This window comes from Somniosus microcephalus, chromosome 3 (assembly GCF_052327205.1).
Source record: "Somniosus microcephalus isolate GS21.2 chromosome 3, FLI_Smic_1.0, whole genome shotgun sequence".
Classification (NCBI taxonomy): Eukaryota; Metazoa; Chordata; class Chondrichthyes; order Squaliformes; family Somniosidae; genus Somniosus; species Somniosus microcephalus.
The window spans coordinates 351299246-351317023 of NC_140989.1; the positions used below are offsets into that span (position 1 = coordinate 351299246).

Sequence of the window (17778 nt, forward strand, 5' to 3'; positions counted from 1 at the left end):
GGGAATGGAAAGCTTTTGCAACTTTGAAAAAATTAGTGTAACGTCAGATTTTTTTTTTTTTTAAATCTAAGACCATAGCAAAAGGACTTGCCCTCTTTAAGGAACTCTGCTTAACATCTCCGAACAGCTACTGTATTAATCTTACCTTCGATAAATACGGATTTCCTTACAAAAGCCCATTATGCCTAGAAATTATACACTCAATTTATTGCAATTTTTTTAACTTTATTTACAGATTACATAATTTGGATATTTGTTGAATTCCTCCCCCACCCCCCCAGGTTATATCTCATTCTACAAACACAGTAATCTTTTACTTTAAAATGTACCCTCAATTTTGGTAGGGCTGGTTTTGTGACCAGTGACCTGCTTCTGCTGGGGTTGGATCTAAAGAAAACAATCACTCTAAAGCTCAATAGGACAGTGAAATAATTAAACTGTAGCTTCCCTTTTTGGCTGTACTGCTAAAATGGCAGAATAATTTCAAACCGTCTAATTAGCAGTTTCTAGTGGTATAAATCAGCTACTGCAATACAATTAGCCTTAGAAATTAAAAATTCATAACCAGGCAGAATTATTGCAAGGTAACCTGCCTGGTTATGTTAAGCTTATCTGAGCTCCAGTACTGATCTAAAATTTGTAATGAGTTTAATACTTTTTCCTTCTTATCTTTGAATTAAAAATGTGCAGCACGACTCTAAAGATAAGACAGTAATAAGTAACTAAGCTGGTTTCACCTACCTCTCACTCCTACTAGGGTAAGTTTCCAGGAAAGACCTGGAGCTCCCATAAGAGCTACGCTCATAGTCACCACCACTCATCATACCTTTAATTAAAAAAAAAGTTAATCTTTTCAGCAGAGCTCTCATTAAAATGAATATTTACATTTAACTAATGGATTATTTAACAGACCATTAATCCCTCGTAGCATTCAAAAATAAATGGCTGAGCAGGTAGAGATATATGCTTGGCATCAAGGCAAAAGTGAGACAAAAATGCATGCAACTAATTGGCAGGGAGAGCTAGATTGGCTGAATGAACATTTCTCATTTCCATTTTCTTTGTATTAAAGCAGAAGGTTTCAGCTTCACTCCCCATCTCGTTAGCTCTGTGAGTAAATATAGAACATGATGCAGTACTTGGTCATACAGACAAGTGTGGCCCCAGGTTCAACACCCGTTCTTTGCAGAGTTGGCTGACTTCAGCTAGAGATCGGGGGGGGGGGTTAAGACATGGACAAGGAAAAATGGCCATGGTTTTTCCTATTGATTGCTGTCCATCAATGCTCACTAATTGATGTAGAAGCTGACTGAGAATAAGAGGATGAGCTGCACTGGCCCATGCTGGAAGAGTTCATCAACATTCACTCTTTAGGCTCACTTGTGAAGAACAGGCAAGGCACAACAGAGACCATTGCATGCCACCTAGAAAATGAGTGAAATCTGACTAACAGCATCACAGCTTTATAAAAAGCTGACAAATGGGGGGGGGGGGGGGGGAGCCGTAAATACCAATCTATAAAATCCAGTTACACTGAAGGTGCAGTGGGGCATTTGCTCGCCACAACTTAAACATTCTATCACGTGTACAGTGGATGACGGGCAAAAATTGCAGGCATCTTCCCTCATTTGTTTCAGAGAAATTGAAGGCTATTGCAGATGTATATTGGCACTCTATATTGCTAAATCTGATTGTTAAATTGCTTATAATCGCTGCCACAGTGACACTCACCTCTCCTTTACTTCAGAGGTACTTTCCGCCCCCCCCCTTTTCCTTCCCCCCCCCCCCCTTCCCTTCCCCCCCCCCCCCCCCCCCCCCCCGGCTGGCATTATCGTCTTCCCACCCACACGCACAGCAGCACTCTTCTCTCCCTCCCATTTCAGTTCACACTGGCACCCTTTTCCCTCTCTCTGCTTTCACACCAACACCCTTCTCCTATCCATACTGGCAGCTTTCTTCCTTCTCTCAGATCCTGCCCAATGCAACTGCTGTACACTGTAAGCAGAAATTCCCCATCTTGCAAAACTATGAGAACTTTCTTACGCAGCATAATTCAGATGTTCAAAAGCGCTAGCTGCCCAAATGAAACAAGGAAGATTCACACGTATTTGGGACCAACTTTTTATTATTTAAAAAAAAATGCATTTTGGAAACTCTCCTGACACAAGTCTACCTTTAGAAGGAAGGAATTGGGAAGGACCCCATTTAGGAGAGTAACAGAGCAATGGTTTTCTCAATTAATTTATCAAATTTCAACCGACTACTCTTTAGCATAACAATTTTGGATCAGGTACATTGCAAATACCAAAAATCAGTATGGTCAATCCCGGAGTTGCTCTGTACACAAGATCAGATTTTATCCATTTACACAATACAACCAACAGTTTGCAATACATTTACCTCATTATGAACAGGAATTAAAGGGATATCCTACCCTGTAAACAGCAACCTCTTTCACCAGTATTGCATGCTAAACTCAACCACTGCTTTTATAATATTTATAAAATATTATGGAAAACCATTGATTTTTACAGCAGGCCAGTCTGCCTAATCATTCTGTCGCCTTCATTTCAAACCCAGGTGACCCCAATTGCATGGTCACAGATCAAATTTCCTATTCATATTTTAGACCACATACTTGCCTGCCACCACTGTGCACCACCCCCCCCTCCGCCCCACCCAAATCATGTCCAGTTTTCCCTTAATGGATGTATTTCTTGAGTCAAGCTTATTGCAACCAAAATTTACAAGACTTGACATCAATATTCTCCATGGTGAAAATTTTTCTCCCTTCAAAACCCTACAGCAACAAGGACTAGACCTTTTGATTTTTATCAAAAATTCACCCACTCAAGCAGTCACAAATAATTGTACTCAACAGATTTAATCACAAATTACTGCTTAAGCTATTCATTTCAGGAAATTCATTTGCTGCTAAGGAGGGAGTTGGGGATTTACAGATATATGTCCTCCAATTGAAAAACATATAGTAATTAAGGCAGAGACTACTGTAATCAGAAAATAGGGAATCAATGCTTCAGGACAAACTTCAAAGTTTCACATCTTCACAAGATATGATAATCATGAGGAATCCCAGGGAGATTTCAAGATATTAAATTCATTTTCCAGCCGTCTGCCATGAGATGTGCCCAAACTCCCGAGTTGATATTTGATTGCGCTGCACATCTAGATTGGATTTTTTACCTGCCCGTAATAATTTAAATTTTGCTTGCAAAACTGTTGGCATTAAGAAATTCTGTATGCTGGGCCTACAGCAGCCTGAACAGCAATAAGCAACGATTAAGTTTTCACAAGACTGGTGCAGATGGAAAACAGGCATCCAGCCGCCCATTATACACACTGCCCAATTTTCTTTTCATTGGCTTAAATGGAAAGGTAAACCAGTCAGCGTGTAGAACAGGTGGCCAACCTGCTAGTGCCAGTTTCCCACCGCCGGCTAAAGTTAAAGTCTGCCATACTCGTATGTTTTCACTCGTGTGTTTAATTTTATATAAATTATCAATATTAGAAATTCATCAATCCTTTTTGACAAGCCAATTTTAATCCTACCCTGTAATCTTTCAGTGTGCCTTTTACAATTCTCCTTAAACGCATTGGTAAAGATTATTCTCTGAATGATGCACACAAACCCAAATCTCTTCTGTGACACCAATCAGATCAGGTTTCAACTGTTTTGCATTGGAAGACTAAATTTACTTATCAAACCATTGGTTATCTTAACCAGATTTTGTAAATTGCAAACAAAATTGAACACAACTACACTTCAGACTTAACATGCAATGCACCACAGAAACGATGCTACAGGGTTCAACTTCTTGTTTGACTTCATTATCACTGCTCTACTGTCAACCTCATTAGCAGATTTTCCATTGAATTGTATTAAATCAGATTCATGCTGATGTATCAGCAATTCAAACTAAATTACTTAGCAGTTTGCTCTTCAAAGCAATTGCAAATGTATCTTGAGCCCTGCAGTATACAGTATTTAAAAATTTGGCACAGAAAGTGCAAATTATTTGAAAAGATACAGCTACTAGCATCACAAATAGCAAGTGTAAAACTGTTTGTTTTATAAACAAAAAAAGACCAATTTAGGAGGTGGGAATTCTAAATTGCTAATCATTAGGATTGCTTTTAAAGGCCGATATCCTTAAGTTTTGCAGCATGGAGGTATCTTGCAAATATTGTGAAGAACTAGCAGCAATTCTGGCACGCAAGGGACCACTTAACATATGCACACAACATATCCACTGGAAGATGCCAACTTTATTTATCAGTAACCTACAAGGAAAATTACCCAGTGTTTCCACTTCACCTAGGAAAATACTTCAAACTGGATAGTAATAGTAGAAATATTATTTATATCAAGTACAGGAAACTCTTTGGTATCCGGCACCGACGGGACCGGCGTGTTGCCGTTTGATCAAAAATTCCAGATGACAGAGAGGGTTATCTACCGAGGCTATTTTTAACAAAGAAAAATAAAAAAATCAAGTAATGTGCAGTATACAGTAATTGGGTACTCACCTACAGAATGTTGTGTTAAATGGATGGTGGAAGATGCTTGATTAAGTACAGTACTGCCAGTTGAGGGTAATGCAATGCAATGACTACCAGCAGCGTGGGAGACGCACAGTACCCCTGTAAAATGGCGGATCAGAAGAGACTAGCGGCAGCGCGGGAGAGTCAGACTCCTGTTACAGGGGTTTTGAGGTGTTCCGACTTCCGACAGCGCCAAGAAGCCGAGTAGTGGCAGTTTGGAGGACTACCCCCACTGACTAACTCGGCCACCGCGGGAGACTCGGACTCGGCAACATTGCCGGTTATCGAGGTGTTGTTTTCAGAGTGAGAATTTTGCCGGTTAATAGAGAATTCCGGATATTTAGGTGCCGTTTAAATAAGAGTTTCCTGTATACGACCGTCGAGATTGGGATTTTGTCCTTCCGAACTTGAATTGTGGCTCCAGGGAACATTTTGAGCTGTATAACCCCAAGGTGAAGTCTACAGGAGTCAATGGTAGTTGCGGTGATGGGAACAATTTGACATGTTGAATTGTGTACTTGTGCCAACACATTAAATAAGCCCGGTGACAACAGTGCAATAGGAAACCCTGGTGCAGTTTTGTATGCAATTGAATTTTTCTGAATAAAGAACCCAGCTAGTTCAAATTTTCTCAAAACATTGTTTCTAAAAAAACACAAGTTGGCTCACTATTGTGTCAAAACTGTCGATCACTCTTGAAATGGCTGCCACCATACTAAACTACTAGACTGAGGAACACTAATGTTTTTATTTCAAATTTCCAGCATCTGCAGTATTTTGCTTTTGTACTAACACAAGATGGCTGCTGTATCACTCAAAATGGCAGTGACAAATGAAAAGTGAATACAGACTGTTTCCCAGATCCCCCAGTACTCCGTTGCTTAGCCATTCAGAACCCACCTGTTTTCCAGTTGTCCCTGGTGCTCCAACTACTGCTGGTGCCACTGTTCAGCCATTCCGATCCACCTGTGCACCAATGAAAATTCAAATCATGATAGCGCCAAATCAAGGGTAAACCAAAAATCCCTAAAATTCTCAGAGGTCTACAGTATTGAGGGTTCTTTGATTAAGTGCTCTTAGATGGACCCAATTTTCTACGAGTTTGTGGAAACTTTCATGGTTTCCATTGCAATTTTTTTCAACATGCTAATTTGATACTGACCAGTTACATATCAATATACAGTACAAGGAATAAGACTCTGGGGCATATTACAGCATACTAACAACTTTTAGAGTTGAAATGACCTGAAATACCAATAACGTACATTATATAGATTTATTGGTGTTGAAGTGCCTGGACAACTCAATGAGTAAATGCACCATCTGATGTGATAATGACCCATAAATAACCAGAAGGACCTAGGTTCTGTGTCGTCAAGACTGCTCGACTGACATCCAGTCTTGGATGAGCCAGTTAAACTTTGTTCAAACTAAAACCATCATCTTTGGTCTTAGCCACAAATGCCAAACCCTTGCCACGGATTCCATTCTCCTCCCCGGCCATCATCTCAGGCCACAAGAGACTGTTTGTAAGCTTGCTGTCTGATCCAACCCCAAGCTGAGTTTTCAACCGATGTCCTCCCATCACAAAGACCACCTACTTCCACAACGTTGCTCGCCTCTACTTCAGTCCATCTGCTGCTGAAACCATCACCTCCAGACACAACTATGCCAATATTCTGCAGGCCAATCTTGCATCGAAAATGTTGCTGTCCGTAGCCTATCCCCCACAAAGTTGCACACCCATTACCACTGCTCTTACTGACCTACATTGGCTCCCGATTCCTCAACACCTCGGATTTAAAATTCTCAAACCTTGTGGAGAAGCCGGTGAGCTGCCTGCGTGGGACCTTTCCCATTACTGCGCAGCTTAGAGGGAACATTGCCAGGTAGCTTAAAAAATGCAGTTTCGATAACGAGCATTGCTTAGTGTACAATGAGCTGCAACAAACATTCACCAATTTTGGATTGCTTACCGGTGTGTTCAGCCACAGCACAGCACTCGACCTGCACCCAGAGCAGCTGCTGTACTGAGCGAGTCTCAAATATATTTTTTGTTTGCTTACATTTTATGTAATGTTACCTAATGTGAGAAACCTCATTTCACAAGTGCAATCAGATATGTGGAGCAAAGCAAAACTGTGGTGATACACTCTCTCCTCAAATATTTACTATAATCTGAGTACTCTTATTGCTGGATCTATCCATAATATAATGAGCACAAGAAGTGTATCAGCAAGGCTTTGAACACTTGCACTATGGAGATCCTGATCCATCTTGTAGCAAGGTTGAGTAAAGATACTAATGCTATAGACAGACATTGAACAAGTCCCAATCACAACATCCACAATATAGCACTTCAGCAAAATAAACACCTTCCTATAGCAAACATATTTCATGTTCCCAATAAGTATATTATAGCAAGGCCACAGTGTTCCAACAAGACAAAACAACCCAGTACTGCCTGAGCGAGAGATCATTTTATCATACAACCGAGTAAAATTGAAGCTCAACGCACCTGCAAGTTGGCAGCAGAAATGTGCAGAATTAGAATGGAATTACTAGTTTTACTTGTTTCCCTTCCAGTTTATTTCATTGGGGCTTCGCATCGAGGAGAATGAAGGCACCGCCCACAATGGTCACTAGATGGCGCCTGTGTGCTATTTTAAATTAAAACTTATTTGGTGCATCAGGAACATGCACTGAGTATCACAATAAGCACTGGAAAATGTGTAATGTCTGCAATGTTCATGAAAATATTCCAGTCAGATTATTTTTCATAAACTTCTGCTACCAAACAGGTCTATTCTAGTGTCTGACAACCCAAATGTTAAATCGGATTTCCCTTTTCAAATGCTGATAGACATATGAGCAGCACAACTAGAACAACTTGCATTTATATAGCGCCTTTAGTAAAACGTCCCACGGCGCATAATCAGACAAAGATTGTGACACTGAAGGCGATATTAGGATGTTTGACAAAGCTTGGTCAAAGAGATAGGAGAATCTAAAAAGGAGGGAAGCAGAGAAGTGAAGAGATTTTGGGAGGGAATTACAGAGCTTAAGGCCTAGACGACTAAAGGCATGGCTGCCAATGGTGGGGCTAGGAAATTGGGGAAGCACAAGAGGCCAGAGTTAGAGGAACAGAGAGTTCTCGGAGGGTTGGAGTAGCTTACAAAGATAGGGAAGGGCGAGGTCATGGAGGGACTACCCTCCATAGTGCAAAAGTTGTGCCCTTCAACATCTTGGGGTTTGCCTTAGCGCAATAAGAGATATGTTTCAATTTGAAGAACTTAAAAGAAATTAAATCCAGGAATCTTACATCGTAAAATTTACGCTCCAGGATTTTTTTTTTTTTATATGTTCAGTGTTCTACTTGGAAAAAATGAACCCTCCCACTTATAGTTAGCTTTTTTCTTTTTTTTTTTTTTATTATTAAAGAGCTTCCTATTGCCATCCAGTGTGACGAATTGTTCAACGGCTGACGTCAATTCCATGAATGCACGGTTTGTGCATTCATACTGTTAATTTCCATTTTTAATCATGGGATCCTGTCAATGAGACTCAGAATAAAAAGGACAAAGAGCCGAGGGAAGTACTGAGAGCTGCTAATGGCTGCAAGAATGCATGTCAAAAAAAAATGATAGCAGGAAGCAGCATCTCTCTCCCCAGTCTATCATTTAGCTTTCTCCTCTCCATTTAACTCTCAATGCCAAACTCCAACAAGCTCTAAGGTATGGGTAACAAACTGATTTACCACTGCCAAACTCTAACTTCATTCATTCACTAAAAAATTCGATCTTAAAAGTGGGTGATCAAAGGCACTGCAGTTTCATGGTTATCTTAAAAGCTTACAATGCTTGAAACTGATTCAGATATTCATTGGAGGTCCTCATTTAAAGATCCCCATTTGCACAGGAAAACCCCACTTAAAAATGTACTCTGCACAGGCCAACTCCTCTCTCCTAGTCTCAAGGAAGAGGATGCTGCCATAGACATAGTAATGGAGGAAGTAGTGGAGATACTTGATAGGATAAAAATTGATAAAGAGGAGGTATGGGGCTGTGGTGTAAAGGGTGGACAGCTTTAAGTTCCTCGGAGTCCACATCACGGAAGACCTCTCCTGGTCCCTCAATACCTCCTCTCTGGTGAAGAAGGCCCAGCAGCGCCTATATTTCCTAAGGAGGCTGAAGGGATGTAACCTGTCACCCCTGATCCTCTCTAACTTTTACCGCTGCACAATAGAGAGCATCCTGACGAACTGTATCACAGTATGGTATGGCAGCTGTAGCTCCTATGACCGGAAAGCCCTGCAGCGGGTAGTCAAAACTGCCCAACGCATTGCCGGCACCCGGCTACCGACCATAGAGCACATTATTAAAGAGCTTCCTATTGCCATCCAGTGTGACGAATTGTTTACGGAGGTCACGGTCCATCATCAAAGACCCTACCCACCCCAGCCACAGTCTGTTCGCCCTCCTGCCATCTGGGAGACGCTACAGATGCATTCGCACCCGTACGACCAGATTTAGGAACAGCTTCTTTCCCAGGGCTGTCATCCTACTGAACTCCACAAATAAACTCTAAAGCCTGCACATCTGCCAATGCACTTTATTATGGTTATGTTTATGTTAATGTATTACAAGCCAAATGTATGTTGAATGTTTAAATGTCTTAATCTAAATGTACACTCGGGAGCCGCAAGCCTACATTTCGTTGTACTGCACTTGTGCACTAACAATGACAATAAAAGTTGATTTGATTTGATTGAGGTATTAGAAAGGCTGGCTGCACTTAAAGTAGATAAATCACTCGGAGCGGATGGAATGCATCCTAGGAGGGAATTGAGGAAGGAAATTGCGGAGGTACTGGCCATAATATTCCAATCCTCCTCAAATACAGGGGGCGGTGCCAGAGGACTGGAGAATTGCAAATGTTACACCATTGTTCAAAAAAGGGCGTAAAGATAAACCCAGCAACTACAGGCCAGTCAGTTTGACCTCGGTAGTGGGGAAGCTTTAGAAACAGTTATCAGGGACAAAATTAACAGTCACTTGGACAAGTGTGGATTAATTAAGGAAAGCCAGCACTGATTTGTTAAAGGCAAATTGTGTTTAACTAACTTGATTGAGTTCTTTGATGAGGGTAATGCAGTTGACGTAGTGAACATGGATTTCCAGCAAAGTTGAAGCCCATGGAAAAAAAGGGACAGTGGGAGCATGGATACGGAATTGGCTAAGTGACAGGAAACAGAGAGTAGTGGTGAACAGTTGTTTTTTTGACTGGAGGAAGGTATACAGTGGTGTTCCCCAGGGATAGGTTCTAGGACCACTGCTTTTCTTGATGTATATTAATGACTTGGACATGGGTGTACAGGGCTCAATTTCAAAATTTGCAGAAACTTGGAAGTATAGTGAACAGTGAGGAGGATAGTGATAGATTTCAGGAAGACACAGGCAGGCTGGTGAAATGGGAAGTGGCAGATGAAATTTAATGCAGAAAAGTGTAAAGTGATACATTTTGGTAGAAAGGAGAGGATATATAAACTAACTGGTACAATCCTGAAGTGGGTGCATGAACAGCGAGACCTGGGGGTATGTGTGCACAAATCGTTGAAGGTGGCAGGGCAGGTTGAGAAAGCAGATAAAAAGGCTTACGGAATTCTGGGCTTCATGAATAGTGGTATAGAGTACAAAAGTGTGGAAATTATGATGACCCTGTATAAAACACTAGAGTAGTGTGTCCAATTCTGGGCACCACACTTTAGGAAGGATGTAAAGGCTTTAGAGAGGGTGCAGAAAAGATTTACGAGAATGATTCCAGAAATGAGGGACTTCAGTTACGTTGATAAGACTGGAGAAGCTGGGGTTGTTCTCCTTGGAGCAGAGAAGATTGAGGGGAGATTTGATAGGCGTTCAAAATCATGAGGGGTCTGGACAGATTAGATAGATAGAAACTGTTCCCATAGGCAGAAGGGTCGAGAACCAGAGGACACAGATTTAAGGTGATTGGCAAAAGAACCAAAGGCGACGTAAGAAAAAACTTTTTTACGTAGCGAGTGGCTAAGATCTGGAATGCACTGCCTGAAAGGGTGGTGGAGGCAGATTCAATCACGGCTTTCAAAAGGGAGTTGGATAAAGTATCTGAAGGAAAGAAATTTGCAGGGCTACGGTGAGAGGATGGGGGAGTGGGACTAGCTGAAGTGCTCTTGCAGAGAGCCGGCACCGGCTCGACAGGCCGAATGGCCTCCTTCTGTGCTGTAACAATTCTATGATTCTAAGTTGTCAACAACAACAACTTGCATTTATATAGTGCCTTAAATGTCCCAAGGTGCTTCACAGGAGTGTTATCGAACAAAATTTGACACCGAGCCACATAAGGAGATATTAGGAGGTCTCCAAAAGTTTAGTCAAAGAGGTAGGTTTGTCTTAAAGGAGGAGAGGTTTAGGGAGGGAATTCCAGAGCTTAGGGCCTAGGCAGCTGAAGGCATGGCCACCATTGAAGAAATGATAAAAAACAGGATGCACAAGAGGCCAGAATTGGAGGAGTGCAGAGATCGCGGACGGTTGTAGTGCTGGAGGCAGTTACTGAGATAGGGAGTGGCGAGGCCATGGAGGAATTTGAAAACAAGGATGAGAATTTTAAAACTGAGGCATTGCCAGACCAGGAGCCAATGTAGGCCAGCGAGCACAGGGGTGATAGGTGAACAGGACTTGGTGCGAGTTAGGATACAGGCAGCGGAGTTCTGGATGAGTTCAAGTTTACAGAGGGTGGAAGGTGAGAGGCCGGCCAAGAGAGTATTGGAATAGTCAAAGTCAAGTCTAGAGGTAACAAAGGTATGGATGAGGGTTTCAGCAGCAGATGAGCGCATTTAAAGCTGGTTTCCTTTTTGAAAACTTTTAGGAACATACTGACAAAAGGTCATTTGTGAGCCCAGTATTCAAAATTGAATTCTGCCATATGGGTTTGATTACATCGATCACAGGCTGATGGGTCATTTGGCCTATCGCCTTACAACACATTGAGAAGTAGTTCCCTTTAGTGGCTAGAGACAAACTACATCCGTGCATTTCCTATATTACACTCAGACAAAAATAATACAACCCTGGACAAAACCCCCCCAATTACCTTATCCATTTAAGTTATGCCAATCTTTTAATTGCATACATGTGATCACAAACACCAATTTTCCATTACATATTGAATCATTTCCGAGTTTGTGGGTAGTCAGAATTGTATATCTATTCCAAACACTTAACCTAAACTGCTGGGATTTTTAAAAAATGAAGAAAAATCTGAAATTTTAAAAAAGCAAAGCAAGTTGATCATTTAGAAGAGGTTAATATTTGAATTATAACCAAGACTGACGCCTGAAATATTATTCTATCCTTCTAGCAATTTCTGTGTTTGTTTTTATAATGATTAAATAACGCTCAATTGAAGAATTACATGCAAAAATTATAGTGTGTGTGTTTTTACGAATAAAAATCTGCAAGGAGACACGGGCTTGCATCCCCTTTAAGCGGGGCCCAACAAGGAACCAAACAATAAAACAAAGGAAACGTATAAAATTAAGTAACATACCCACCCCTGTGGTGTGTTTTTTTTTTAAAAACACGACCAGGCAGTCGTATTTCACGCATTTAAATATAATAATTTGGGGCAGTCGATTGCCGGTGGAGATTTATGTTTAAAAAGCGGCCGCTGGGCAAGGTAAGAGCAGACTGAGAGGCTCTGCCGCCAAGCGAACTCAAAATGGCTCCCGACGACGAATAAGACGGGCGGTTAAGCAGACATATTTAGAGATTTTGATGTTGTTTTCAAGATCAGGATCGGCGATGATTACAATACACGGGTTGGCGCGGGGGGGAGGAGGAAAGAGAGAGAGAGGCGGTAACGACCCCCGCTGCCTTTAACGCATTAGCTGCATTTTTGGAGTGAAGCAAGACGGCCGCCATTTTAGACGGGAGAAGTCGGGCCGGGCACGCAGCGAGGGAGCGGCCGCACCATTGCTGGGGGGACCCTCGGCCACACACCCCGAGAGATGGGTGGATGGAGAGGGGGCCCCGCCGATTGCTCGATGCCTCGCTGCCTGCCTGCCAGCCACCCCCCTGCGCTTTTTGTTGTTTTTTGCGACGGAGGACACGCCGCGTGGCGAGAGCCGCCTGTTTCCGCAGGCCCCGGTTTGAGAAAAAAGGGGAAATGCGGCCGCTCACTCACTCTCTCTCTCTCTCTCCCTCTCCCCAGCCTGTCCTACCTCTCAGTCCTTCCGTGTCCGTCGAGCCCCAGGCCCGGTTCGAGCCCCTCAGCCCGTCCGTCTCGCTGACGCCCCAGCCCCGGCTCGCTCCTCTCAGCCCGTCCATGTCTTCCTGCTGCTCCTCAGTCACTGGCGCCGCCCGGCTCCTTCACACTAACCCCTCCTCTCCGCCCCTCAGACAAGGCAAAGGCAGAGGGGGACTGGCTTTTACCAAGTCGCTGCACCCGCCTCTCGCCACCCAGCTCACAGCACCAAACAACAGCTTTTCAAAATCGTGGGCACGGGCTTTTGGCATCACCACCCGTTTAGAATTTAATATTTTATCATTATTTTTCCACTTGCTTCAACCAGGAGGACGGAATTTAGCGTCGCACCGGCGGTGTGTCTTAGCCAGGCTTTTCCTGTCATTGGGTTAACAGTTCCTGCGCACAAAAGCAATACCCAGAAAAAACACCCATTTGTTTTGTCAAAACTCAACTCGGCAGAAAGTCCCCCCCAACTATACAATTTTCAAAAGGCAACCAATTCCTTATAGAATCAGGGGTCGCAGTCTAAGGATAAGGGGTAAGCCATTTAGGACAGATGAGGAGGAATTTCTTCACCCAGAACCTGTGGAATTCTCTACCACAGAAGCCAATTCATTTTTAAATATATTCAAGAAGGAGTTAGATCTATTTCTTAAGGCTAAAGGGATCAAGGGATATGGGGAGAAAGCAGGGACAAGGTACTGAATTTGGATGATCAGCCATGATCTCATTGAATGGCGGAGCAGGCTCGAGGGGCCGAATGGCCTACTCCTGCTCCTATCTTCTATGTTTCTATGAATAGCAAAATACTGCGGATGCTGGAAATCTGAAATAACAACAAAGTGCTGGAAACACTCGGCTGGTCAGGCAGCATCAAGGAGAGAGAAACAGAGTCAATGTTTCGAGTCGGGGACCCTTAGTCCTGAGGAAGGGTCAGACTGAGGAAGGGTCCCCAACTCGAAACGTCAGAACTGGTTCTTACGAAGGGTCCCCAACTCGAAACGTTGACCCTGTTTCTCTCTCCTCGATGCTGCCTGGCCTGCCGAGTGTTTCCAGCATTTTCTGTTGCAATTCCTTATGCATTTGTACAATAGCAAAATACTGCGGATGCTGGAAGTTAAAGTTTAGGCCCTTTACAGCCTTCTGGACTCAACATCGAGTTCAACAATTTCAGACTATAACCTCGGCCCCTATGTTTTCTTTTTTCTCTCATGGCATCTGTTGATGATTCTGCCATTGCCATTTACACCTTATCTAGTAGAGTCATTGATGTGCCTCAATAATCCCGAGACTCGATGTTAGCGAAACAAAACAAGGCTTTTATTAACTTAGAAGATAACACGCAGTGGAGAGAGGTATCTTCCCTGGAGGTCTGCAGTACTGGCTGTGAGGCCAGACTGAGCTGGCTTACATAGAGGCCAGGTATGGGCGGAGCCCTACACACAACACATTCCATACATTCCAATACACAATACAATGGTGAGGAGAAACCTGAAACCAACCACAGTCACAGGCAATACAATGGTAAGGGGGAACCTGGAACCAACCACAGTCACAGGCAGTGATGAATGGAATATTTCATCACATTCACCCCTTCTATAGATTTAGTCTGTTCGGGGGTTTGGTAGTCCTCTGCGACCGACGTGGCTGTTGTGGTGTCGCGGGTGTCGGCTGGGTGTCCCCGGTGGCCTCCTGGGTCTCTGCCGGGAGTGCCGCCAGGGTTGTTGAAGGGGTAGTTGGTGGGGGTGCCGTTGGTCGATGTTCTTCCGGGGGTGATGAAAGAGTAGTGGGTGGGTAAGAGTTGCTGTGGTCGTTGTTGCTGCTATTGCCGTGGTTGTTGTCGTTACCGGCTGGGGCGACGTCTTTTATTGACACGGTGTCCTCCCTTCCGTCGGCGTGCCGGACATACGTGTATTGGGGGTTGGCGTGGAGTAGGTGCACTGGCTCCACGAGAGGGTCCGTCTTATGGCCCCTCACATGCCTTCGCACGAATACCGGACCCGGGGTGGAGAGCCATGACGGCATGGATACACCTGAGGTGGATTTCCGGGGGAAGCTAAACATTCGTTCATGAGGCGTGGCATTAGTGGCAGTACACAATAGCGACCGTATCGAATGGAGCACATCTGAGAGGACTTCCTGCCAGCGGGAGATAGGGAGGCCCTTGGTCCTTAGAGTTAGAGTGATTGCTTTCCATACTGTCCCGTTCTCTCGCTCCACTTGACCGTTACCCCGGGGGTTGTAGCTGGTGGTACGGCTCGTGGCGATACCCCTGGACAGCATGTACTGGCGTAGCTCTTCACTCATGAAGGACGCCCCCCTATCCGTGTGGATGTAGCTCGGCATACCGAACAGGCAGAACAGGCTGTTGAGGCATTTAATGACCGTGGCGCTGGTCATGTCTGGGCAGGGGAAGGCGAATGGGAACCGGGAGTATTCGTCCACAATGTTCAGGAAGTAAACATTGCGGTCGACGGACGGGAGGGGGCCCTTGAAATCTAAGCTGAGCCGCTCAAAGGGCCGTGTAGCTTTGATTAAGTGGGCTCTATCAGGGTGGTAGAACCGAGGCTTGCACTCAGCGCAAGTGCGGCAGTTCCTGGTCAGAGACCAAACTTCCTCAATCGAGTAGGGTAAGTTGCGGGACTTTATGAAGTGGAACAGCCGCGTGACCCCTGGGTGGCAGAGGTCGTTGTGGAGGGTCTGTAGCCGATCCCCGGTGGCGCTGGCACACATCCCTCGTGAGAGGGCATCTGGGGATTCGTTAAGGGCCCCTGGCCGGTAAATGATGTCATACTCGAAGGTGGAGAGCTCGATCCGCCACCTAAGAATCTTATCATTTTTGATCTTCCCCCTCTGTTTATTATTGAACATAAACGCTACCGACCGCTGGTCGGTAAGTAGGGTGAAGCGTTTGCCGGCTAGGTAGTGGCGCCAGTGGCGCACTGCCTCCACGATGGCTTGGGCCTCCTTTTCCACGGAGGAGTGTCTGATCTCGGGCCCTTGGAGGGTCCTCGAGAAGAAAGCTACGGGCCGCCCCGCCTGGTTGAGGGTGGCCGCCAAGGCAAAGTCAGACGCATCACTTTCCACTTGAAATGGAGTGTTCTCGTCCACTGCCTGTAGCGTGGCCCGCTCAATATCCTGCTTAATGCTTTTTAAGGCGGCGTGGGCCTCAGCAGAGAGCGGAAAAGAGGATGCTTTCAAGAGGGGGCGGGCTTTGTCGGAGTAGTTGGGGACCCATTGGGAATAATAAGAAAATAACCCCAGGCACCTTTTCAGGGCTTTGGGAGTGTTGGGCAGGGGCAGCTCCCGTAGGGGGCGCAATCGGTCGGGGTCTGGTCCGATTTCCCCATTCTCCACCACGCTGCCTAGTATGCAGAGGCGCGTGGTGTTGAAAACGCACTTGTCCTCGTTGTAGGTGAGGTTGAGCTTTTGTGCGGTTTTCAGGAACCTCTCGAGGTTCGAGTCGTGATCCTGCTGGTTGTGACCGCAGATGGTGACGTTGTCGAGGTAGGGGAAGGTTGCCTGCAAGTGGTGGTCATCGACCATGCGATCCATCTCCCTCTGGAAGACCGAGACCCCATTCGTCACCCCAAAGGGGACTCTGAGGAATTGGTAGAGGCGTCCGTTCGCCTCGAAGGCGGTGTACGGGCGGTCCTCTGGTCTGATAGGGAGCTGGTGGTACGCTGACTTGAGGTCGATGGTGGAGAACACCCGGTATTGGGCGATTTGGTTCACCATTTCTGATATGCGGGGTAGCGGGTAGGCGTCTAGTTGGGTGTACCTGTTGATCGTTTGGCTATAGTCGATCACCATCCGTTTCTTCTCGCTACCCCTTACCACCACCACTTGGGCGCGCCACAGGCTATTGCTGCATTCAATGATGCGCTCTTTCAGGAGCCTGTCTACCTCGGTTGCGATAAACCGCCTGTCCTCCCAGCTGTACCTCCTGCTTTTGGTCGCTATTGGCCGGCAGTTAGGGGTAAGGTTCGCGAATAGCGAAGGCGGCTTTACCTTCAGGGTAGCCAGGCCGCACACTGTGAGGGGCGGCTGGGACCCACCGTACTTGAGCGTGATGCTTTGGTGGTTGCACTGGAAATCCAGGCCCAAGATCACGCTCGCGCATAGATTCTTCATGATTAATACTTTAAAATTATCGTATACAGTCCTGTTAACGGACAATTGTACCGTGCAGTAACCCAGAATGGTCGATGTCTGGGTTTTATCAGCCATAGAGATTGTACCCCGAGTAGGGACCACCTTTAGGGAGAGTTGTCGTGCCAGTTCCGGGTGGATAAAACTCTCCGTGCTTCCACTGTCAATTAAACATTTAACCCCGCACCCGTTTACCTCGATGTCCACCATTGATTTGGATAGCGGGTGGGGCCTGGTCTGGTCCACTGTGACCGATGCCACTGTAGGGCCCTGATCGAGACAAGATGGCGTCCGCGCTGTCTGCTCACAAGATGGCGGACCCCACGAGGTCGGGTAAGATGGCGTCCAAGATGGCCGCTCCCACGGCGCACACGCGGCGGTGGCGGGTTTTGGTTTTCCAGCGGGGTTCCCTCTGCACACCTTCCCAAAGTGCCCCTTCTTACCGCACTTAAAGCAGGTGGTGCCTTTCGCCGGGCACAGGTTTCTGGTGTGCTTTGGCTGCCCGCAGAAGTAGCAGTTGGGTCCCCGACGCGTCGCGGCTGTCGTAGGGCTTCTGGGGGGAGAGCGGGGCCCCGACGGTGTCGGGCTGCCGGGCGGGGAAGATGCCTTCCAAGATGGCGGCGCCCTTGGTGCACACGTGGCGGCGTGGACGGCGCGGGCTGAAGAGTAGGCGTCCGAGTTTCTCTGGGCCACATCCAGGGATCGCGCGGTGTCCGCAGCCTGTTTCAGGTCCAATCCCGTTTTTTCCAGCAGTCTTTGCCGGATGTAAGTGGAGCTGAG

The 17778-nt window shown here is 45.5% G+C and overlaps 1 protein-coding gene across 1 annotated transcript in view; it reads right to left on the reverse strand.

The window, feature by feature from the left end:
* Positions 1 to 13078, reverse strand: part of znf326 (zinc finger protein 326) — a 34020-nt gene extending 20942 nt beyond the window's left edge. The window contains exons 1-3 of the mRNA XM_085983388.1: positions 12821 to 13078; positions 5464 to 5529; positions 742 to 826 (exon numbers count right to left, since the gene is read on the reverse strand). Coding sequence (XP_085839514.1) covers positions 742 to 826; positions 5464 to 5529; positions 12821 to 12926 — 257 coding nt within the window. The 5' untranslated portion in view covers positions 12927 to 13078. The remainder of the gene's footprint in view (positions 1 to 741; positions 827 to 5463; positions 5530 to 12820) is intronic.
* Between the last annotated feature and the right edge of the window lie 4700 nt (positions 13079 to 17778).